General features: G+C 42.5%; 1 protein-coding gene across 3 annotated transcripts in view; it reads right to left on the bottom strand.

Moving 5' to 3' along the window:
- The window catches only part of LOC115475673 (protein kinase C-binding protein 1-like), a 147,291-nt gene extending 130,553 nt beyond the window's left edge, over positions 1–16,738 (bottom strand). For all 3 annotated transcript variants that reach the window (XM_030211593.1, XM_030211591.1, XM_030211592.1), the window contains exons 1-2: positions 16,661–16,738; positions 10,246–10,316 (exon numbers count right to left, since the gene is read on the bottom strand). In XM_030211593.1, coding sequence (XP_030067453.1) covers positions 10,246–10,316; positions 16,661–16,674 — 85 coding nt within the window. In that variant the 5' untranslated portion in view covers positions 16,675–16,738. The remainder of the gene's footprint in view (positions 1–10,245; positions 10,317–16,660) is intronic.
- Between the last annotated feature and the right edge of the window lie 9,517 nt (positions 16,739–26,255).

Raw genomic sequence — 26,255 nt, 5'->3', positions numbered from 1 at the left:
TTCTGGGATAAGCAGTTTAAAATGTTTTGTACTTGTGGCCTGGATTGGCCACTGTTGGAAACAGGATGCTGGGCTCGATGGGCCTTTGGTCTTTCCTAGTACGGCAATACTTATGTACTTATAATGGCTCAAGGAATTCTTTCTAATCCCCCCACATGGATGTGCATATTAAGAGATGTGCACAGGATACACATTTTCAGTGTGTTTCTCCACTTCCACTCCCCTCCCCCCCCAAATGTGTGGCCATTTTTGGTTCATTTCTGCACATGCATGTGAATAAATAAAATGTTAACTTAAGACATAAGCATTGCCATACTGGGACAGAGCAAAGGTTCATCAAACCTAGCATCCTGTTTCCAACAGTGGCCAAACCAGGTTAAAAGTACCTGGCAAGATCCCAATACAGTACAATACATTTTATGCTGCTTATCCTAGAAATAAGATGTGGATTTTCCCCTTATGGATATTTCTTTTAGAAAGATAACCAAACCTTTTTTAAACCCCATTAGGCTAATTGCTTTTACCACATTCTCTGGCAACCAATTCCAGAGTTTAATTACAGGTTGAGGGAAGAAATATTTTCTACAATTTGTTTTAAATTTACTTTACATCTTCATTGCGTGCCCCCTAGTCCTAGTGTTTTTGGAAAGAGTAAACAAACAATTCACGTCTATCCATCCCACTCCACTTAATATTTTATAGACCTCTATCATACCTCCCCCTCAGCCGTCTCTTCTCCAAGCTGAAGAGCCCTAGCCTTTAGCCTTTCCTCATCACCCTTTTCAATACCTTTTTCTAATTCTACTGTTTTTTTTCTTGACATACAGTGACCAGAATTGAACACAGTATTTGAGGTGCAATCACACCATGAAGTGATACAAAGGCATTAGAACAAGCCTCAATTTTTGTTTTCTATTCCTTTCCTAATAATACCTAACATTCTATTTGCTTTCTTAGCTGCTGCCGCACAATGTATCATTCAATGACGACACCTAGATCCCTTTCCTGGTTGGCGACTCCCAACGTGGAACCTTGCAACATATTTCGGGTTCTTCTTCTTTCCCACATGCAACACTTTGCACTTGTTCACATTAAATGTCATCTGCCATTTGGATGCCCAGTCTCCCAGTCTTATAAAGGTCCTCTCGTAATTTTTCACAATCCTCTTGCGATTTAACAACTTTGAATAACTTTTGTGTCATCAGCAAATTTAAATACCTCACTAGTTACTCCCATCTCTAGACCACTTATAAATATGTTAAAAAATCAGTGGTCCCAGCACAGACCCCTGGGGAACCCCACTATCTACCCTTCTCCATCGAGACTACTGACCATTTAACTCTACTCTCTGTTGTCTTATCTTTTAACCAGTTTTTAATCCACAATACAACACTACCTCCTATCCCACGGCTCACCAATTTCCTCTGTAGTCTTTCATGATGTACTTTGTCAAATGCCTTTTGAAAAATCCAGATATACAATATCAACCAGCTCGGCTTTGTATCATTAATCCATGCTTATGAATGTGCTCTGTAATTTTGTTCTTTATAATAGTCTCTACCATTTTTCCTGGCACCATCAGGTTCACTGATCTATAATTTCCCAGATCACCTCTGTTGTATGTTAATGCATGCAAGTCAACTTTACACATATTCATTCATAGGTTAATGTGTGTTAAATCAAATTTTCAAGGCATGCCAACAACCCAGATGTTTCCTAATGAATACACAATCCTCCATGCATGCATGTGTATATCTGTGTGTGGACTCAACTGTCCTGGAGAAGAGAAAGGAATGGTGGTTTGAAAGGAGCAGTACTCAAGTATTCTGTTGTTTTGGAAAGATTAATGAAATAAATTCAAGTGTAATATATAGCCATTAGATGTCACTGTCAACAGATGTCAAAGGATGGAATTTTCAGTTTAACCACAGGATGGCACTGTCCCATGGGAACAGGGATTGCTATGCTTCATAAATGGGAGCCAATAATACACTCACACAGCACTGTTGACAGTTACAGGAAAAAATAAACTGGAAAATACTAAATTGTTAATTTTCATTCTGTATTAAATTTGTGAAGGTCTGCACATAATCCCTTGTCCTATATAAAATACAGTTAAAACAAAATATATAAAGGCTAAGTTACAACAGTAATACACACACAGACGTTTAATTTGCTAAGTACATTAAAATAATACAGCAGTACCCTAGCAGCGAGGTATTGAGAACATGCTTACAAAACACCATCCATAAGAATACCATTTCAACTTCCGACACCACTTCAAGACAAAAAATACAAAAACAGCTAACATTTCAATCTATCTCCCAGAACTGACAAAGGGGATTTCAAATTAGCTCAAGGAGAGTTAACCATTAGGTACAATAAGTATTCCTCTGCCCCAGAAGGCGCTCAATCTAAGTTTATACTTGAGGCAATGGAGGGTTACGTGACTTGCCCAAGATCACAAGGAGCTGCAGTAGAACTCAGCCCACCGCTCTAACCATTAGGCTTCTCCTCCATTACTCACCACAGGTGTGGCATAATACATGATCATGAAGGAACCAAGGAGAGCGTGAAGAAATATCACCAGTGGATGGCAACAACAAATGTCAGCAGCAGACGTTGAGGGAGTGGAAGTAGGTCACTAGTAGAAGAGAGAACATGAGAAGCAGTACAAGAAGAGTATGAGGTAGAAGCAGCATCACCGCAAGGGTGTAGAAGAGAGAGAGAGGAGGTGGAGGGGGGAAATTAAGGGAAGAAAGCATGACGAACAGGTCACCAGAATGGAGAGGAGGCAATAGAAGAGCAGCGAGAATAAACAGGTACATCACTGTTTAGAGGGAAGTATCTGTGCCAACAAGTGAGCTAGGGGAGGAGACCTCCCACCCACAACACTCATGGTGTGCACTTCTAAGATTTTTTTTCCACCTAAATTCAGGGTCTAAAATAAATTTCTAGAGGAAACTAGACCTTTACCTAGGGGTAAGGGATTTTCTTCTCTGCTGTCATTCCTATGGTACCTTATCAGCGAGTTCTGTAGAAGAATCTTGCCTATGATAAATTCTGTTTAGAACAAAATACTCCAAATTAAACAAAAATATACTTTTTTAGCTGATTTTAACATTTTCTTTAGAAATGTCAAATATGGAGCAGCTTGAACTATAACACCACCACAGTGCGAGATCCAGAAAGCTCATATACTACAATATCTTTGTTATTGTTTCTTTTTTTTTTAATGAAATTTTTATTTACAATCAAGTGTAATACTTGTACAGAAAAGTAAAGAAACTGGCTCAACATTCATTTTACAAAATCATAAAACAAGCAAACTTCCTGCCAGAATTACTCAAGTCAACATTAAGGATTCAAGATGTTAAACAAATGGAATTTCTTAAAAGGAATTAGCTAAGTCTGACTACCCAAATGGTACCAGAGAATCAACTACCAAGAGAATTACAACCCCCCTCCCCCCCCCCCCATTATTCCTTCTAGCTGTTAAGAAAGCTGTGAGCTGGAACGGTTCAAAGAAAACATATTTTGTCGACTGATAGTTAACGACACATTTACAGGGGTATCTTTAAAAAAAAAAAAAAAAAAAGTTGCCCCCAATTAAAGAACCCCTGGTTTCATCAGCAAGAATTGCTGACGTCTCCTCTGAGTATCTTTGGAGACGTCAGGAAAGATTTGAATTCGTTGTCAAAGAAAAGTTTTTTCTTTGTTCTGAAAGAACAATTTCATTAACCAGTTCTTGTCAGGTGATAGTGCAACAGTAACAATTAACGTTGACGGTATTACCATCTCATTGTCAGAAGATTCTAATAACGCAAGAGACATCTAGGTCTTGATTATCTTGATTCTGTTGTACTTTTGTAGGCAAATAGTATATCTGAGAGAATGGAGGAATGGCTTCTTCAGCCACTCCAAGTATTTCTTTCACATATTTCCTTAGCATATCTCGAGGAGGAATAGCGACTCGTTTAGGAAAATTTAAGAAATGGAGATTATTACTCCTTACAGAGTTCTCAAGAAATTCCGTTTTCCTCCTTAGACATATCAAATCTTTCATAGTATTCTCTTGATAGGACTGCATCTTTTGAACCTCTTTTTCATATACCTTATCACGTTGTATTAAGGTTTCCACTTCTTTAACTTTTTGTTCTAGTACTGAAAAATCCTGAGTTAGTTTTTGTACTTGAAGACACATAGCTTTACCTAAATCCACAATAAAATGCCACACTGTCCAGAGTAACTTCATTAGGTTTATTAATAGATATAGGAAATAGTGTTGGCATTACCTCAGTCTCTCCAGTAGGAATAACTTGCTCCAAACTCACAATTTCATTCTCCCTTGTTGCTGCCGATGTTGCTACAGGCACCTCTTCCACCTGGGTTTTCGGTTCTCCAACTGCCCGAACTCCTTCGGTTGACTGTTTCACCTCTCAACCCTCCTCTCACGTACCAAACATGGGAAACGGGGCTGAGGTCACCATCAGTGGAGTACTGCTACCAGACGGTTGTGGGGGAGGAGCTCCTGCGTCGGGGCTGCGCGAAAGCTCCAGCCCAGGGAACGCTCCGGGGTCACCATTCACTCCGGGATGGACCAGCGGGCTGCTCTCCAACGGTGCTGGTCCCGATGCTCCCTGAAAGTATGCTTGAATTCCACCTCCTGCGGAAGGGTTTTGCCGCTGGTGAGTGGTGGAGGCAAGACGGCCCCTTCTCTTCGGCATCCCAAAAAGAACGAAAGTTTCAGAGAGCGAGAGGTAAGTCAGACTTCAACAGTGGCCATCTTGAATCCAGCATTTATTTTGTCATTGTTCGTTTAAAAAAATGCCATAATCCTACGTAAGCAATCAATTTTCCAAATATGTGGACAAAATTTTCTACTCCGCACCAGTCTCAATTTGAAGTCAGAGCTGCACACAATACAGAAACTCTGCTCCTAGTGCTGACAACATATGTGAAACAATGTCCATGCAAGGGGAATCAAGTTCTATTACTTCAATCGACATCTCGGAGGCGTTCCATGCAGTTGATCATACAATACTACTGACTGAACCAATTCCTATCAAACTGAAGCTATTCTGTAAAATAAAACGCACACCTCTCCAACTATTGGCTGCTGAAATGTGGTGTTCCCCTCTCCACTTTCTCCTATTCTATTTAACTTCTTTATGTCTTCCTTCAAGCTCAATACACCTAGGACTAGATGAATTACTACTATCTTATGCTGATGACATCATGCTCCTCTTACCACTATCTTCTCCACAACAAGAAGACATAAACCGATCTGTAACAATTGGGATGACCACTATTCAGAACTAGAAACTGGCAAATAATCTAAAACTGAACGCACAAAAAACTACAATCCTTTGGTTCTGGAATCAAGGAGTGAAGGTCCCAACTTCATTAACACTTTCCAATGACGGCACCTTCACGATTGAAACAAAAGCTAACTGAGTGTCCTCCTCGACTCCTCCTTAATCAACCAACTATGGAAGAAAACACTGTTTAAAATGAGACAACTATGAACAGTCAAGGTCATTCTTTGACCAAAAAGCCTTGGCGCTACTGGTCCAAATGCTGATCCTACCACATCTACTACTACTTATCATTTCTATAGTACTACTAGACGTATGCAGCGCTGTACACTTGAACATGAAAAGACAGTCCCTGCTCGACAGAGCTTACAATCTAATTAGGACAGACAAACAGGACAAACAAGAGATAAGGGAATATGAGGATGATAAAATAAGGGTTCTGAACAAGTGAATGAGGGTTAGGAGTTAAAAGCAGCATCAAAAAGGTGGGCTTTTAGCTTACATTTGAACATCTGGACTACTGTAACTCATTGTTCTGTGAAATTATGATTCAATACCAGAAAAAAAAAAAAAAACTACAGATCATACAGAACACAGCAGCTAGAATAATATTCAAACGGAATAGATATACTAGTGCCTCACCATACCTGACCAAACTCATTGTTGAAAGAATTAAGTTCAAAGCTGTCTATTATTATTTTATTTGAATTTTGCTCACACCTTTTTCAGTAGTAGCTCAAGGTGAGTTACATTCATGTACATGGTATTTCCCTGTCCCTGGAGGGCTCACAATTAGTGGGGTTTGAACCAGGCACCTCTGGATGTCAAGGCTGGTGTTCTACCGCTAAGTTACTCCTCCACTCCTAATCTTTCAAATTTTACAAGGTGTCACATCTGAACTACTGATTAATATCTCATCAATGTATACATTCCAGCAGACTGAAAGAACAATTGACCTTAGTACCACTGTTCCATAAGGGAATCTTATTCCAGAAGACCTTTAGATCACTCTTCCTTGCATCAGGAATCTCTCTATGGAACTCCCTCCCTTTGGCATCAGATCAGAATACCTCCCTCATCTTCCAAAAGAGGCTAAAAGCATTCTTCTTCACAAAGTCTTCTCCATGACAACCACTTCTCCACTAGCCTCAAAAAATCATTAAGCCAAACACATCGACTACTCACACTCTATAGTTTTATACAAGACTGATGTCATCTAACAAGTTCTTAAAACTGTATTCAACAAATGTTCCATATACAACACTGTTTCAAACCTAAGTCCCATTTAGTATGTAAACCGCATTGAACTCCGAATGGGGGATATTAGCGGTATTGTAAGACCTGAATTGAATTGAAGATATCAAAGCCTCCAAAGATGAGAATAAATAAGCAAGTCTGTTCTCCTAATCTAACTTAAAAGAAATGTATGGGACCGCTTGTTAATGGCTTTCAATGGAAAAGTAAAACACAACGGAGTGTATTTTAAAAGTATATACATAGTAACATAGTAAATGACGGCAGAAAAAGACCTGCATGGTCCATCCAGTCTGCCCAACAAGATAAACTCAGATGTGCTACTTTTTGTGTATACCCTTCTTTGATTTGTACCTGTCCTTTTCAGGGCACAGACCGTATAAGTCTGCCCAGCACTATCCCCGCCTCCCGCCACCGGCTCTGCCACCCAATCTCGGCTAAGCTCCTTAGGATCCATTCCTTCTGAACAGGATTCCTTTATGTTTATCCCACGCATGTTTGAATTCCGTTACCGTTTTCATTTCCACCACCTCCCGCGGGAGGGCATTCCAAGCATCCACTACTCTCTCCGTGAAAAAATACTTCCTGACATTTTTCTTGAGTCTGCCCGTTCAATCTCATTTCATGTCCTCTCGTTCTACCGCCTTCGCACCTTATATCTTATTTATTTATGATATTTATATCCCACAGTATTCCCACCCATAGGCAGGCTCAATGTGGCGTACAATAATTAATAAGCAACAATAATACAAAGTACAGTAGACAAGGTCACAGGAGAGAAGAGAAATAACGAAGGAGGAAGAGGGAGAGAGGGGAGGAATCAGCAAGGAAGGAGTCGTGGGCTAAAAGGGTACGGCACCTGTAGGGCTCTTAGCGTATGCACTGCCAAACAGGAAGGTCGAGTCGCTTCTACTACTACTTAACATTTCTAGAGTGCTACTAGGGTTACGCAGCGCTGTACAATTTAACAAAGAGAGACAGTCCCTGCTCAAAGAGCTTATAATCTAATAGACAAGTGAACGGTCGGTCCGATAGGGGCAGTCTGGATTTACTGAACGGTAAGGGTTAGGTGCCGAACGCAGCATTGAAGAGGTGGGCTTTAAAAGCAAAGACTTGAAGACGGGCAGGGAGGGGGCTTGGCTTAAGGGTTCAGGAAGGTTGTTCCAAGCATAGGGTGAGGCGAGGCAGAATGAGCGGAGCCTGGAGTTGGCGGTGGTGGAGAAGGGTACTGAGAGGAGGGATTTATCCTGTGAACGGAGGTTACGGGCTTCTTGCATGTTTTGCATCAGGCAATGCTGTCTACTGTTGAAGGGTTAATCTGTCTAACTGTCCATACACATAGGTTTTTTTTGTGCATGCAAATACACAGGCAGACCTATGCATAGGGAGATGGGGAAAGAGAAGACATCAGAAGGAGTTGTATCTGCAGCAGACAAGGAACTCGAGCCTGAACAGTGCAAGCACCCAGGGAGGAGCCAACCTTGACTGCCAAATGAGGGGTAAAGGAGCCATGAGCAGGACTACAGGAGGGGTGACCAGGGAAATCTCATTTTATGAACAGCAGGAAGGGAGGAAGTATCCTCAGCTAATACTGTTCTTTTATGGACAGGAGGGACAGGCAGGAGATTTCCCAGTAAGATTTTCTTTTTCTCCTCTCCTTTTCTTTAACTATGGCATCTGCAGTAGGAATGGATCCTCAGAAGCTTAGCCGAAATTGGGTGGCGGAGCAGGTGGGGGAAGAGGGCTTGGTGGTTGGGAGGCGAGGATAGTGGAGGGCAGACTTATACGGTCTGTGCCAGAGCCGGTGATGGGAGGCGGCACTGGTGGTTGGGAGGCGGGAAATACTGCTGGGCAGACTTGTACGGTCTGTGCCCTGAAAAAGGCAGGTACAAATCAAGGTAAGGTATACACATATGAGTTTATCTTGTTGGGCAGACTGGATGGACCATGCAGGTCTTTTTCTGCCATCATCTACTATGTTACTATGAAACAGGGCCACAGCCATCATTTAGGTCTGGTAGTTTACAGGCACAAAGTTCAGGAGGGCGGAAGGATAGTTCTAGAACAATTGTTTAAAATATTGTAAACACTGGAGAGAGTGGGAGGGAGGGAAGTTGTTCTCAGGTTCCGCAGAGCAACTGACCACCTCCTCATCCCCTCTGGGGGAGAAAGAATTGATAGTGTCAACAGGGGGCCCAACCCCCTCTGGCATAAGCAGAACTAGTGACTCTGGCCGGAGCAGAGGTGCAAGAGGTGAGTGGGGAAGTAAATAAGAAAACAAAAGATTGAGAAGAAACAGAAAGGTTGCATGAGAGAGACCGGGGGAAGGAAAGCCAATCCCCCCCCCTCCTCCTCCCTCCCACACACACATACAAGCTGCTCCCTTGCATATTTTCCTCACTACTCCCATGCTACCCCACACCACTTACAAAGTCCCCCTCCAGCTACTCATGCACACAACATGGAGGAGTGGCCTAGTGGTTAGGGTGGTGGACTTTGGTCCTGGGGAACTGAGGAACTGAGTTCAATTCCCACTTCAGGCACAGGCAGCTCCTTGTGACTCTGGGCAAGTCACTTAACCCTCCATTGCCCCTTGTAAGCCGCATTGAGCCTGCCATGAGTGGGAAAGCGCAGGGTACAAATGTAACAAAAATAGAATAGATACTATTGGAGATTCTACATGGAATGTTGCTACTATTGGAGATTCTACATGGAATGTTGCTATTCCACTAGCAACATTCCATGTAGAAGGCTGCGCAGGCTTCTGTTTCTGTGAGTCTGACGTCCTGCACGTACTTGCAGGACGTCAGACTCACAGAAGCAGAAGCCTGCGCGGCCACATTGCTGATCTGCAAGGGCCGACTTCTACATGGAATGTTGCTAGTGGAATAGCAACATTCCATGTAGAATCTCAAATAGTAGCAACAGTGGAGGAGTGGCCTAGTGGTTAGGGTGGTGGACTTTGGTCCTGGGGAACTGAGTTCAATTCCCGGCATAGGCAGCTCCTTGTGACTCTGGGTAAGTCACTTAACCCTCCATTGCCTACCGCATTGAGCCTGCCATGAGTGGGAAAGCGCGGGGTACAAATGTAACAAAAAAAAAAAAAAAAGACCCAACACCATCTAGTAACTCATTACCTTTGCAATCACACTCTCACTTCACACACACTCCACCTACCCCCTTCTCAACTCATGTGAAACTATTCACAAATGCTTAAAGCATGCACCTTCCTCTTGTTCAACAGTTCATTTCAATGTTTAAAACTGTAAACATAAAGGGAGGGTACAGAAGGGAGCAGCCGCTGACATTGGCAACTATCAGACTGTTTAGCCACCATTTTGTACCTGCTTTGGGAAGGAAAGCAGCTACAAAATGGTGTCTGATTACTTGCACATCACTGTACTCAAACTCTACAGGGGGAGCATACCCAATAATTATGGGTGACAATTATTTACTGATCGCTGCCTTTTATTTGTGCTCCAATGCCTGTATTCGACCAAGCTCCCTTCCAACAACCTTGGTACATACAGCTGTAATGTGTAAGTAGACCTCACACATGACATTCCTTTAACCAGTTACCACGAACAGCAGAAATCTTGGACACAGAGCAGACAGAATATTGCTGCATCTCTCGCAGGGATTTCATCGGTCCCTTTCCTTCTGTTTTCCTCACCTTTGGAGCGCGTCGAGATATCCATCCCCTCCACCACCTCCTGCTCTGCCTTTATTTCTTCTTCAGCCAAGCTATAGGAATGAAAAAGAATTAGGTTACATCCTTTTCCTATCTGCACACAAATTTTAGTCAAACAATGTTTCATGACAAATATGGAAACGCCAGGAATTTGTTTGCTATTCATCCAAATAAACATTAACTGTGCCTCTCCCATGCCTTTGAATAAACAGTAATATTTTTTTCTATACCTGTATATCTGAACAACCTACCTACAATAGCTATTATTCAGATATCCATAATTAAACAGTAGATTGATGCATTATATTTTCCACATGTTTTCCACTGGCAGAAAATTACAGTTCAATGTACTCAACGATATTAAACTATAGACATTATTTTCCTCTTCTACAAATTATACCCACTGCTGACATGACAATTCATTCTGGTCACAATACCCTACAAATATAATGATGGCTTGCAACAGAATCAAATACACCATAAGGGGGGGGGGGGGTAACTGCTATAAATGCTTCCAAGTACGGACAGAATTCTAGCATCTAACATACACGCTTCAAGGGCTAGGAGATCTTCCAGTATTTGTTGAAGATCTGCTGACTCTGCTGGAGGTACACATCAATGACATGGATTCCCAGGGGCCGATAAGGCTGAAGATTCCCGGAAAAAAAGCAAGGGACAAAAATTAATTAATTAAAAACCTAGAGATTTCAGCAAAATGCCTGGAGACTTGATGGGTATGCAAGCAGAATCCTAATGTGTATTTTATCCATTTGTCAGTGCAGGGAAAAAAAAAATTTTTTTCAGATGAGCACCAATTAGAGCCATCACTTTCAGTATTCAGGAAGAGGGAGGTTTCTTGGCTCCAGCTGTGTAAGGATACAGACTAAATACTAAAATTTATTCTCTGTTTGTAAATAAACATATTTCAGGTTCAACTATTTTCCCAAAACAGATAGATGTTGGGCATGTCATCATTTCTGAACAAATCAGTGATAAGATAAGCACCTCATCACCTCACAAACAGCAGAATCTTTGCTCCCGAGCAAAAGATTTCAAATGCATTGTGCCAGCAAAAAACAAAAAAACCTGGAAATCAATAATCCTGTTTCATATGGAGCCCAGTCACTGGATTTGTCCATGTTCATGAACTAAGATCTATGATGGGGAAACACCTGATATAAAACAGCAGCAACTTTGAAGATATCTTGAAAAGCAACACTATACAGTATGAATTTAATCCTTCCCCTTTTTTAGTTATGTTTACATGCTTTATCCTGTCTGCAAACATTTAAGCTTAATATGCAAGATTATAGGAAATATTTGCAGGAAAAAAAACTGTATTTCTGCTTATGATATTTGCTAGCGTGTTTTTAAACACCATTTTTAAACCCAAATAACTAAACTATGTAAGCACCTCCATCCAGATACCTCGGGATACCATATATTTAGCTGGGAGATGACAGGTTAACTGGAATCAAGTGTAAACATGCAGTTTATTCTCAGTGATGGAGAACTGAAAATGTGTGCTTCACTTGTTACCAGAAACCCGTCTTTAGATGCCAAGGGCTTCAAAATAAATAAATAAATAAATAAATAGTGATGTCTTATGCAAGCAGGACTGCTGATCTGTGTTTTCTTCAATCATGTCCTTCCCTGACAGTGTTAACCTTACTTGCATTTTTACAAATTTAGACAGTGATGCACTGCCTGCGAATAAGGAACTAAAGAACACTGAAACGTGTGTAAATACATTACACCCATATCGCAATCTAGATAGATATTATCTGGAGAGAGCAATTAAAAGTTTCAGCTGAACTGCTGCTACACCCTGTCATTTAACTGAGACTGTCCGACAGCTCTGGAAAACCATTCAGACCTCTCCATACTCGCATGCAGAGCATTCACGTATGGTGAATCAGTAAAATACACTACGTCAGGAACATGCACTTAGAAAACAAGAGTTGATAAATATCAGACTTTGTTAGTCTATGCCCCCAAAAAGCTCATTTTCATCCTCAAGACCCCTCCTTCCTTCTATACATACACTTGTGGCTTGCAAATATGAATGAAATGTCAAAAAAAAAATGCAAATCCCACCTCCCCCCCACCCCCATTCCCAAAATGTTAGCATGCCATAGCTGAATAAGCACTGGCTCTGCATAAGCAACTCACCTACAACAGTCTCTTACTCATCGGTAGCTAAGCTAGTTATGAAAGGTTCTTAAAATGGCGTCTGGCAGCAGTGCACTGCCTCATTGCTGTATTGTATCTAAAATGGTAGCAGTTTACTGAATAACTGTATCTCTTTATTTAAGTGGCAGGTCTGTTTTATAAGCAATCATCTGAATATCTTAAAGAGCATCCAACAACTGAATGTTTAGACACCGTGCATAAAATAGGAAGTCCTTTCCTTTCAATAGGAGATTTGCTTGAAGTTGCAGATTACCCAGGAAGGCTTTTAATGTTCAAAACCTAGCTCAGGTAATTCCCCCCCCCCCCCCCCCCCCCCCCATTTGTCTCTGATTCCTTACAAAATCACAACCTCTGTCTCATGCTCATACCTAACAAGAGACTAACAATCCACGCTGTGGAAAACTAAAAGGTGGATTTGCCTCAAATCAGCTTTTAAAGCTTAAGATTCTTAAGTAAATGTAGTTTTGTGAAACACGCCAAGCTTCACTGCATGCTGAGAACGCACCCAGGAATTTCAAGGTAAAGGATAGTCTTGAGAACTAAGGAGACTATGTTCTGAAAAAAGGCCTAAATGCAGTAAACTGATCTGAAACAAACAATATTTGGTGAGCGTTGGGTGCGTGTTTACAAATTATAAAAGAAATATGTCCTAATGTAATATTTATTATCGTGCAATTATGTTAAGAACAGGGCTCCAAAGGAAAACAAAAAAAAAAGAGAGATTTCATTCCAGGGTACAATTCTCTAACCAGTTTCAAAGCACAGCAGAAATTATGCAGATGTACAGCTACCTCTGTATATTAATAAGACATGTACATGTTCTGCTCATCTAGCACTTCTGATTTCACCGTGCCAAAGAGCTCAAAACTGGTATAAAAAAATAGGTCAAAACCAGTATAAAAACAGTTAACATTAACTTCAGTTTCTCTGCAGTCCTACCATAAATGACTGTCTGCATAGTACTCAAGTGAGAGATTTCAAAACAGTAAAGGCACTGCTTTACAATCCAGACTTCTGCAATCCAGTTTGAACAGGTTTGTGCAGGCAGGTCCCTTCCTGTTGAGTTGTTTCAGTACTTTACTTACTCATCTTCCACAGCGTGTAACAGGCCTGACAGCTGAAATAGTTTGCCTGCAAAACTTAAAAAAGGAAACTGCACTTTCTGAAGCTTTATGGCCACATAGTTCTTTGACCCCTGCAAGTTCCAGTCAACAAGAGTCAGAACAATAACTGAAAGCTAAGTTTCAATCATCTTAGGCAATAACAAACCACTGTTTAGTAGCCATAAAAGTTTCTGGACCAGAGTTCTACAAATCATCTCCTGCATATACCAGACAACTAAGCCATCTTCTACCGGCTAATCAATGAGGTCTCGCTGCTTCATGCAAATCCTAAATAAGGAAAAGGAAAATAGTTAAGGCCAGGATTAGAAGGGAAAAGTGCATCTTCCCCTCTGTCTAGCTTTGAAAGTGAACGCCACGTCCCGTCTGCATTGATTCAATAGCAAACTGCAGGAACTATTTCTTATTAAACAATCTATAAGAGTGACTGATAACATCATACCTCAACAAGCACCAAACCTACATCAAATTCTTCGGCTTGGCTAAAATATATCTCACTTAAATTGAACAAAGATGGCAGAAATTTCCAGAAGGCCTTTCACAGTCCTGCTGGTGCAAATGTCAATCTTTAACCATCCCTCTGCTACTATTGGTCCGAGAGCTACATGGAAACATCTCATTGGGCTGTGGCACAAAACACCATTTCTCTCTCTGCCTTGCCTCAGACATCTTGCTGCAATGCAGGCACTTACTTTTTTTTTTTTCTGAAATATAATGCACTCGATTATATTTACATAGATCAAAATAGTACATGCAACAAAAACCGAAGTGCCATGTTTCTGTATTCACGGGAAATGCACACCAAACATGCCTCACTGTCTGCAAATGTCGGAGGGGACTGCTTAGTTGAAAGACAACCTTGTTTAACAAAACCTGAGGGAGCCATTTTAATGCAAGCTTTCAATTACATATCATTTACTCAGGCTTCCATATACTAACCAAACTGGTCACTGCAACAAAGCTACCTTTTTATATAACACATCCGTACATATATTTTGATCCTTTTCTGGCAATCCACTTTATTATGCAAACCCCACTTCTGTGCTTCTACTGCGAACAGAGAACAAAGGCAAGTGCTGCAAGTAACTTCTGCTGGATTCTCAGCTGCAGTGTCTCCTCTCTTTTAGCGAACAGTAGCAATGAAACATAGATCTCTATACTACAAACTGAATTATAACATTTCATTTAGCAAAATACTTTCAGGCAGTTTTCTCTGATGAACGTATCTTTTAGGGTATTATGTTCCACTGTTGTTTAGCAGGCCACGTTAACTCAGGTCGTTGCTTGTAAACATACTTCTGCTGTCCAAAACAAATCACTTGAACAAAAACAGGATTTTATCTTTCCTTACAGTTGATCCAAGAATTCACGGCATCCTACGAAAATGGCCTATAAAAACTTATGATGTGGGATGAAACATTACCAAAATGTGTCCTAATGTTAGCTCCAGACATTAATACATACTAAACTGGCACAATTTAAATTCAACTCTCTCCCAACAGGATATGCAACTGATTTCTTAAAAGAAAAAAACAGGTTGGATGCATGCATAAGAAAATGACTGCTGGTTGCCTTACTATTTAGTAATATGGTCATCAGAACCAGCACCATCACTGATGTTTACATACAGTACACACACAGCTAACACTCACAGCCCTCTAAAATGGATACAGGAAATACACACAGCTGAGTACTTCCATTTTCATTACAGTTCACAGAGCTTTTACTTTAAGCTCCAGCTCCCCCCCCCCCCCCCCCCCCCCCCCAAGCACAGTATTGAAGAGATTACTAACCCAATACAGAAAATTAGTCACTGCCTAAGGAGAAACAGGAAGGAAAAGCCTATATTTTTCACATTAGAACAAAAATATGCATTTCAATTAACCCATTTACAGTTATGTTATTTAACAGAGCATCAAATTGCAATAGATCAAGGCCCGTTGTGTGTCTGAATAGTCTCTGAGTGCTTTGTTTTTTGAGCATTACTGCATTCTGGTAAACAGACTGTAAAATGTTTTCAGAAGTAGTTTATAGATGTTTACTTACCAATAAATGCTCAAGAAAAGCTCTATCTGTGCTCATTAGGTAGATATCTGACTGGTTAGCAGAATTTAAACTCACCAACATGGACATGTTTGAAAGATTGAAAAATTAACCTAATGCTGTCATGACACAGACATTCATTTTAAACAGCTCACATTCCACGGCATAGATCTCTACCTACTGCACCAAAATATATAGTCAGCTTAATTAAACAAGCACCAAGCTAAATATAGAAATACAGAATTTCTTTTTTTTTTTTTTTAAGCTGCAGCTCCTTCCTCTCCTGTTTGCCTGGTAGTCACAGCACACACACACAGACAAAAAAAAATCAGACTAAAAATTCCTCTTCAGATAAAAATTTAGAACTTGGAACACTGTACCACACAAAGAAGAAAGCTGTTTTCCCCAAGTAATAACAAGGTAAAAAATCAAATCTTCATAACTGAGATTCATTTCTTTAAAGCATGATTCAGCATCCCAGTCTCTAAGGCCTAACATTTGATTCTGCCCTCAGCACTGCTCTCTCTTGTATTAGCTTCCCAAAACAGCAATTTTTTTTTTTTTTGTTAGGGAGCAAACTGAATCCAGCACTCCCTCTGGTTACTTGGAAAGCAACTTGCCTCTGTTAGCTGCCATTATCCTTTCTTGGATCCCTGGGTGGCAGCTACAAGCATCTGCTCCTAGCTTCCATTTTCTCTCCAGCAGGCATGTGACACAGCAGACAACAGTGCAGGCAAACTGCTCAGAGAGGAAAAAAAAAAAACCTTCTTTGGAAGGAAAAAAAAAAACACACCAGTCTCTTGGTAAACTACAAAACACCAAGCTCTTGTGACAAAGTATGTGTGCCCAGGTTTTTGCCAGCTTACAAAAACAAAGATATGGCTACTAAACCATGTGACCTAAGAAAGCACATCTAAACAGCTCTAACTGAAGAAAGTGCTGGGGTGTGAGTTTTGTGCAGCAAAGAAGAGAGAATCAGCCTGGAACCCCATCACCCACATGTTCTAGAGGGAAAACAGAAATGAAAAAGTCAAGCTTACCTCTGTGGATGCATTGTTAACACAGTGTTTTGTCAATACTTATATAAAACATGGAGGCCAGGCTCTCTCAGTGCTCAGACAGAAAGGGCTTGGCATTTCAGCTTGATGATCTGTCTTCCTAATAGAAACTAATCCCGGATTGGCTGCTTTCTGAAATCGGAATGCAAAACTTCCAGCGATTGGCCGAAACACTTCCTGAGCGATTAGCTTTGTGCTGCTCTGGGGAGCAGGAGCCATCCTGCTGCACACACTGAACAAGCCAGGCTAAAGTAGGCCTTTGTCAGGACAAACATTCCCCAGACCCAAACTTCTTCTCCTTCCCAGCACTCGGCAGCGACAAGTGCAGATCCTCCCTTCACACAGACGTGCACAAAACAAGCTTTGCTGTCCCAGTTTCCCAGCGATGCTGTTTTCTTGGGTTTGAGAAAGCAGGAAAGCTACTTTAGCAGGAAACAGAAACAGTTTAGCACAGCACATTGCTACATTTTGCAGCACGTTTACAGTGTAAGTGGTTCGACTTTTGTAACAGGAGAGGAAAAGGGAGCCATCTGCTTAAGATTCAATTTGCTTTGCCATATATAATCAAGCGAAATCGAAACATCATTGCTATTTACTAATACCTAAAAAGTCAGAGCAATAATAAAAAAAAAGAGACTGCCTTTTTCTAGGGTTCTTTCATTACACTGGAATCATATCTCAAACTGCATTTTTATTGTGTGAACTGAGTTTTGCATGCTTTAGAAGATCCAGGTACTTTTCTGAAATGTTCACAAATAATCAAATGTGTTCACAGTTACACTGGATGCCCCTGTGTGCTTGATATTCGCCCCTCCCCCCGGCCCTTTGAAAACTATCGGTCAAAGAGAAATCATCCTGCCCGCATTAACTTGCTGCAATTCGCAAGCTATTATTAACCCTGTCACTTACTGCACTGCTTAAACGTATGTTTCAAAGATAAGGGAATGCACAGGACACTGCTATAAAACGGTTTACATGTTTTAATCAATAGTTTATTTAGTTTTATCGTCTCTTTAGCAAGTTGAAAATATTAAAATTTACTTCTCATTGCAATTGTCCAGCTTCTATTTAGACCCTTACAAAGTACAAGGAATGCACTGTTTGTTTTTATTTTTTTTATTTTTAAGCTACAGATAAAACGGGCTGAAGTTCTCCTGGTTCATGAACATCTCTCCTTTTAGTTTCTGTTAAGCAGTGACCCTCAAACAAGTCTTTGAGAAGCCTGACTAGTTTGGTTTTCAGGATGTCCACACTTATTTTGCATACTCCAAGGATCCAAGGAGTGGCCTAGTGGTTAGAGTGGTGGACTTTGGTCCTGGGGAACTGGGTTCAATTCCCACTGCAGGCACAGGCAGCTCCTTGTGACTCTGGGCAAGTCACTTAACCCTCCATTGCCCCAGGTACAAATAAGTACCTGTATACAATATGTAAGCCACATTGAACCTGCTATGAGTGGGAAAGTGCGGAGTACAAATGTAGGAAAAATAAAAATAAATAAATAAAATATACTGGAAATCTGCAATAAGCCCAAGGAAACAGGCAGGCAGGAGACGCAGAAGATCCACAACAGGCAACAAAAACAGAGCAAATGGATAATATTGTCCAAAATTGAAAATTACCATGTTGGGCCTTTAGTTATTTATCATTTATAACCTTGTAGTGAATACATTTTGATTTTGGACACTTTTCATTGATCTGCTGTTTTTGTTGCCTATGGTTTTCAGAATATCCACAATGTAGATGCATGAGATCTAGTTGCACACCCCAACTACCCAGCTGTGGGGGGGGGGAGGGAGAGAGACAGATAGGGCCTTGAGCTGTGCTGCTGGAGGGGAGGGAGGAGAAACACAGCTACCCTAAATTCATTTTCAGCCATGTGCCCCCCCCCCCCCGGGGATATTCAATACCGCCTCTTTCCTTTCCCTTCTCCCCATTACACCTGCCACCACTGCCACAATCCTTCCTCTGCTGGGCCAAGACTGCGCCAAAATTAAAGTTTGGTGTGGGGCCTTGAGCCCAGCCCCATGTTCAAGGTTTCCTGCATCCCACTTCCTCCAATACAAACTTCCTATCAAAGTAGGTGAAATGAGGCAGGCCTGTGTAAAAAGTCACACATTTAAAGTGCTGGTTTCCAGACACACTGATACTGTGTCAAACCCCCCCCCCCCCCCCCCCCACACACACACACACACACCACCACCAAAATCCTGATTCTATTACCCTAGGCAAACGCCTAGTCTACCGAGACTTCAAGAACCACTGTTTTAAGGTGACCACCAGAAAGGGAGTCACTTCAAATGTTTTATCTTAGCAAACAGTGTTTCCATGGCAGGCTCAAGGGTATAACACACCCTAGGAGAACTTTCAGCTGTGCCACTCCCTCCTCCATAGTCAAATCTTCAGTTATGTTGCCCCACTCCCACCTCCATAGTTGAACATCCTCCCTTTCCACACTCTATCCCCTACCCTCTGCAGGTGGCCAGCATCTCCCTTTCCCCTCTAACCTGCCCCTCCCCCAAGTTGGCCAGATTCTCATCTCCCTTTCCATCCCCCACCCTTATCCAGCAGCTACCTGTTTCCCTTCTGGCTGTCAGACTTGCCACTGCCACCCTCTACCTCTTCCTGGGCTGGTTCAAAGATTAAGAAGAATTTATGCTGCACAGGCCCTATAAGTACAAGCCCGCAATGAAGGTTTCTTTCGTCCCTCCCCCTTCTGAGGCAGACTTCCTGTGAGAGGGAGGTGGGATCAAAAGATGCTTCAGAACAGGTTTGTGCTTACAGAACCAGAGCAACATTGATGCTTCTTTAATCTTTCAGTTGGCCCAGGAAGAGGTAGGGGGTAGCGACAAGAAGAAAAGCAGAGGAAGGCTCTGGCATGTGCCTAGGTGAGTCTTCAATTTTGTCACACCCTCCCCCCCCCCCCCCCAGGCAGCTCGTCCCTATCCCCTGGAGTTCAGCATCTCCGCTTCCCTCCCTCAAGGTGACCAGCATCTCCCCTTCCCTCCCCCGTGGCTGCATCTCACATTCCCTTCTCTCTGCACCACATAACCCACATTCTGTCACTGTAGGCAGACGCCTAGTCCACCAGCCCTGCTTCCAGACCCCTCCAAAAACCACAGTCAAGTGGGGAAGGACTCTTTCCAAAACTGCGTGTTGCAAAAGGCCTTGGGTGGTGCATCCTTCATGCTACATTGGTTGGCCATTACAAAATAACGACAGGCTACACAGGAGCAGAACTTCTGAATACCATAACCTTTTGGAGGCAAGAAGCTGTCCCTACACAGTTGCAATACTCCCTACTGGAAAGTCCACCCCACTTCTTTATAGAACCCAGAATGTCCCCAGATCTGTCCTAGGAATCCCATAACCAGGCAGGTTTTCAGGACATCCACAATGAAAATGCATTACATAAATATGCATACATTGGAAACTTCGTATATGGAGGGCAAAGAGAAGCCTCAGGTCAGCCATCGCTATTTTGAATGATGGTGCCAGAGGATAGGAGCAACCAGGGATCATAGCAGGGGGGAACCAACCTCTTGCTAATACAGCAAAAGGTAAGAGTAAGGGTATTTCAGAGATTTTGCATGCAGTTTATCATGGTACCTTAGTTGGATTGGCGGGGGCAACACTGTGCCAGGCAGTCTAGGGGCATCTACTTTGGGAAAGCGCTTTGGAATGCAAGGGTGGGATTTGTTACGTCACCTACCCCACCCCTCACCTCAATAGCATTGGCAGGTGCTTTAGCTTGCCATAATTTTGGAGAGAAAGTTAATATCATCACCTAAGGTGTAACTAAGTTTCCACAAATTAACAAGCAACATGAAACTTATTGATACTGCTCCCCAGTATCTCTCCACACTCGTCCTTCCCTACACCCCTTCCCGTGCACTCCGCTCCATGGATAAATCCTTCTTATCTGTTCCCTTCTCCACTACTGCCAACTCCAGACTTCACACCTTCTGTCTCGCTGCACCCTACGCCTGGAATAAACTTCCTGAGCCCCTACGTCTTGCCCCCATCCTTGGCCACCTTTAAATCTAGACTGAAAGCCCACCTCTTTAACATTGCTTTTGACTCGTAACCACTCGCCTCCACCTACCCTCCTCTCTTCCTTCCCGTTCACATTAATTGATTTGATTTGCTTACTTTATTTATTTTTTGTCTATTAGATTGTAAGCTCTTTGAGCAGGGACTGTCTTTCTTCTATGTTTGTGCAGCGCTGCATATGCCTTGTAGCGCTATAGAAATGCTAAATAGTAGTAGTAGTAGTCTCTTGTAACCAGAGCTAATATTGTGATGTCATAATGCCTCAGGCCACCAATAAGAGCCAACCTCATCAGTGATGTCACAATGGCTTGATTGTCCTATACTTGGCTCACTTTTATTACATAGCTCTTTGAGCAGGGACTGTCTTTCTTCTATGTTTGTGCAGCGCTGCGTATGCCTTGTAGCGCTATAGAATAGCTAAATAGTAGTAGTAGTAGATCTGCACACATTTTCATGTGATACAGTTCAATACACCTCTTTGAGAGAGACTTCATTGGCTTCCCATTAGTGAAAGAATACATTTTAAGGTTTGCACTATGATTCATAAGATTATCTATGGAGAATCCCCCAACTACATGAACAATCTTATCGACCTCCCAGCCAGAAATAGACCATCATCATCCCATACTAGGGTTACCATATGGCTCCAGAAAAAGGAGGACGGATTCAGCCAGCCAGGTTTTGCTTCTATTGCATTCAATGGAAAGCAATGGAAGTAAAACCCGGCTGGCTCAATCCGTCCTCCTTTTTCTGGATCTCAATTTACACCTCCCCAGTTGTAAAGGTATTAAATATAAGACCTTCTATGCATCCAGTTTCTCCTTCCTGGGCAGCCAGCTTTGGAACGCTCTGCCAAGATCCATCCGAACAATTGGCGACCATTTACCCCTCATGAAAATGCTGAAGACTCATCTCTTCAAGACAGCTTACCCGAATAACTCTACTTAACTTTTAAACCCTTCCTCTTAATCCTGGTCCTGATGTTTACTATACCTTAGACTGTCAGGATTATTTCTGAAAGAGAAAGACGCCCATATTTCGACCCAAATTGGGAGATGGGCGCCTTTCTCTCATGGGCGCCCAAATCGGTATAATCGAAAGCCGATTTTGGGCGTCTCCAACTGCAGTCTGTCGCGGGAACGGACAAAGTTGACGTGGGCGTGTCAGAGGCGTGGTGAAGGCGGGACTGGGGCGTGTTTATTGGCCGAGGAGAGATGGGCGCGCTCGGCCGATAATCGAAAAAAGAAGGGCGCCATAAGCGAGAATTTGGGTCACTTTTTCTGGACCCTTTTTTTTCACAAACAAGTCCCCAAAAAGTGCCCTAACTGCCCAGATGACCACCGGAGGGAATCGGGGATGACCGCCCATGACTCCCCCAGTGGTCACTAACCCCCTCCCACCAAAAAAAAAGAACTTTAAAAACTTTTTTTTCCAGGCTGTATGCCAGTCTCAAATGTCATACCCAGCTCCATCACAGCAGTATGCAGGTCCCTGGAGCAGTTGTTAGTGGGTGCAGTGGACTTCAGGCAGGTGGACCCAGGCCCATCCCCCCCTACCTGTTACACTTGTGGTGGTAAATGGGAGCGCTCCAAACCACCCCCAAAACCCCACATCTAGGTGCCCCCCCTTCAGCCATAAGTGCTATGGTAATGGTGTAGAGATGTGGGCAGTGGGTTTTGGGGGGGGGGGGGATTTGGGGGGCACAGCACCCAAGGGAAGGGAGCTATGGAGTTGGGAGGTATTTTTTTTAATTGTTATAAGTGCCCCCTAGGGTGCCCGGTTGGTGTCCTGGCATGTGAGGGGGACCAGTGCACTACGAATCCTGGCCCCTCCCATGACCAAATGCCTTGGGTTTGTTCGTTTTTGAGCTGGGCACCTTCGGTTTCCATTATTGCTGAAAACCGATACCACCCAGCTCAAATCCGCCCAAATGCGATGCATTTCCCGGCACAAACCGTATTATCGAAACAAAAGATGGACGCCCATTTTTTTCAAAAATACGGTCTGTCCCGCCCCTTTGCGGACCCGTCCACGGAGATAGACGCCCATGGAGATGGGCGTTCGCGTTCGATTATGCCCCTCTATATCTCCCAATCTCCTTATGCTTTTATCTTTTTCCTCTCCATCCTTCCTCTCCTTACCCCTCCCAATCTCTTTTCCTTTTGCTTATCCTACCTTTGTTTACCTTTACATACTCATTCTCAAAACCTCACTTTCACTGCTTATAATATTCTCCTCTAAGACTTTGCTATTGTAATTGGAATTGTATTAACTATGTAAGCCGCATTGAGCCTGCAATGTGTGGGAAAGCACGGGGTACAAATGTAATAAATAAATAATATTTTCCTGGACTTAGATTTTTTTTTTTATATCAGTAACGGTCATGTGAGTGTTACCAGTATCACATGATAACATGCTTTAATGCACACTAAATATCAAATTAAGGCCCCAATGCTCAAAGTTTTCCATGCTTGCAATGTCCGATTTAGACTGGTTGTAGCCAGTCTAGCACGCACATTATTGAGCGTCTAATGCACAAAGGGGTTCTGCGTTATTTTTTTACTGTTCAGGGTAACCGCTACAGATAATCCTATGCAAATGTATTACAATTCGCTCAATAGTATTAAAATGAGCATTCCGTGCCGTGCATAGGACCACCTGCCTTTAACGTTCAAAATTTTCTGGCAGGTCTGGAGTTGTGATTGCATGAGGGCAACTTCTCAGTGGAGCAGTCTGCTTGCATTTTTTAATAGTATCTGCAGGTGTGTGTGAAATGAGCCACGTGCATGTATTATATGTGTGTGTTAAATTTGTTGTGGGGGAAAAAAAAAGAAAACTCCATGTAACGTCAGTGGACACATAACCTATGACGTGAGTGGAGGAGTGGCCTAGTGGTTAGGGTGGTGGACTTTGGTCCTGGGGAACTGAGGAACTGAGTTCAATTCCCGGCACAGGCAGCTCCTTGTGACTCTGGGCAAGTCACTTAACCCTCCATTGCCTGCCGCATTGAGCCTGCCATGAGTGGGAAAGCGCGGGGTACAAATGTAACAAAAATAAAATAAATTTGTCACCTTTTTTTTTTTGTGGGCAGGCATAGAACATTGATACCGCAAAGCTGTTCTGCTTCACGTGCTAGGCGCTTTCTCGACCAAGCCGCTTGCAGAATTTCTGAGCATTTAATTTACATGCGATTTCCTTTGAGCATCGATCACTGTTTCAAAATCGTTAATTTCAACCGCAGATATAGGTGCACTCTGTATTTAACGGCGAGCTTTGAGCATGGGGCCTACGACTTTACCATGTGTTGCTGTATTACTGCAGTTTCATAAATAGGCCCTTAAGCAACTTGCACTAAGTCATGCAGAGACCTACTTTCAAAAGAGAATCTTCAGGTTTCAGGGTTATTTCAATTTACTAATCCGCCTGCCGGGAATACCATCTAGGTGGCTTACAATACCATTTTATATAGAAAGGATGATAGTGTATATACGTTGACAATACAATCAGAGGGAAAAAGTGAGAAAATCCATTTATCTCAGAAAAAGTAGGGGAGGGACAGGGATTTTTTTGAGGGGGTACTTGGGGGTACTGAGTACCGGCACCTTTTCCATTGTCTACTAAAATTGACCCATGGTCCCTAAGTTTTAATGAAAGAACTCAGGCTCTACACACCAGTTCTGCCTGGTCATAGATTCTGTGACTGGTTGCAGGGAGCCTGGCTATTTGGGTCCCTCAGTGATCACCCCCATCCCTGAAGGATGGTCTGGCATTTGAGTACCGACACCTTTTTTGCTAGAAATAATGCACTGGGGAGGGAGTAGGGGCACTCTTAGTTACTCGTGAATAAGAGTTGGGCGTTTGGTAGTGGGGCAAGAGCTAAATTCAGACATCATATTGGAAGGAGGACTGATAACGCAAGGAGGTTGGCTAAAGGATCCAGAGCTGTAGGCCTTGGACCAAAAAGATTTGAGGTGCGAGTATGTTCGTGATGAATTTGTTTATAAGTTGGGATGAGTAGGTCTTAGTCTCAGAAGCCTGAAGAACTTAAGGGAGTGTATATAAGCAGAAGACGATATACATGTAGCAGTTCCTCCCAATTTCCATCAGGGCAGGAAGGTGAGAAGGAAGTCAAAGAGAAGAAGAGAGACTTAAAAGTAATCTCAGCAACATTTATCAACTGTTTCTTCTTTTAATAGTATCTAAAGAAATTACCCTAAAAGAAGGATTTCTTTAGATACTATTAATCATTTTATATTCCATTTGCTTAGCCAGACATGGTATTTTGGGTGGGCATACAATTCCCCCTCCCCCGCCCCAGTGACCCCCAACACATAAAATAAATACCTGAGCTGGCAGGGATCCCCTAGTGGATATCTAAAATTTCTTTAATGCAAACAGCAGGAGGATGACCCACCACGGCTGTGTTTTGGCACAAAGGCCTGCCTCAGGGGTCAGGTTAGTCTCTTATGGCAAAAAAGCTTAACAAGTGTGTAGTCAGGAATGTTTTTTTTTTTCAGAGGGTGGGAGCGATAACAATAAATATCGCAGTGGCATAGCCATGGGTGGGCCTGGTCCCACTCAGTTTGAGCTCAGGCCCACCCAAAATTCTGACACCTTTGTTATGGCTGGTGGGGATTCCCAAGCCTCACCAGCTGGAAAAAAATCCTCCAGTGGCCAAAACAGGTCATTCTCCTTCTTGCTGTAGCTGGCGCCACTCTCCTGGCGCTGCCGCTACACCAGCCTATCCCCTCCCATACGTGCTCGGCTTTCATGGGGGGGGGGCACAGCATGGCAGCAATGTGTGGACAATGCCATCAGCTACAGCAAGTAGGTTCTAGTCACTGGAGGACCTCTTCCAGCTGGTGGGGCTTGGGGATCCCCACCAGCCATAACAAAGGTGCCAGAATTTTGGGTAGGCCTGAGCTCAAACTGAGGGAGCTCAGGCCCACCCGTGGCTATGCCAATGCGATAGTCAGTGTTGTCGCTCCCACCCTCTGGAAAAACATTCCTTTATATCAGACTAGAGTCCTCTGTTCAAAAATGTAAGGTCGGCCTTTAGAAAACGCCAAGTCTGAATCTGAACTACCTGCTATAAATGAAGGAGCTTCAGTGAGTGGACTAGGCCCTGGGACATTAGAATATAAACATTGTCATACTGGGACAGACCGGAGGGCCACCAAGCCCAATATCCTGCTTCCAGCAGTAGTCAATCCAGGTCACAAGCACCTGGCAAGATCCCAGAAAAGCAAAACAGATTTTATCCTGCTTATCCTGCTTATTCAGTAGCAGTGTCATATTTTACGTTTTAATTTTTAAGTACGATTTATTTTATCTTCCGCTTATCTGTTATTTATTATATTTCCCTTTTATTAATAAGGTCGTATTAATTTTGGATTTGATTTTTATTTCATTGTCAATTTTAACTTTTATGGAAAGCGCCTAGTTATCTAATAGGCAGTATGTCTGATACATTTGAACCTTTAAATTGGGAAGGAGATTTGTAAGAGGGACTTGGTGATTGTGTAAT

Source organism: Microcaecilia unicolor, chromosome 8 (genome assembly GCF_901765095.1).
Source record: "Microcaecilia unicolor chromosome 8, aMicUni1.1, whole genome shotgun sequence".
Classification (NCBI taxonomy): Eukaryota; Metazoa; Chordata; class Amphibia; order Gymnophiona; family Siphonopidae; genus Microcaecilia; species Microcaecilia unicolor.
Note: the sequence above shows the minus strand (reverse complement) of the source record. Positions and strands in the feature narration are given on the sequence as shown.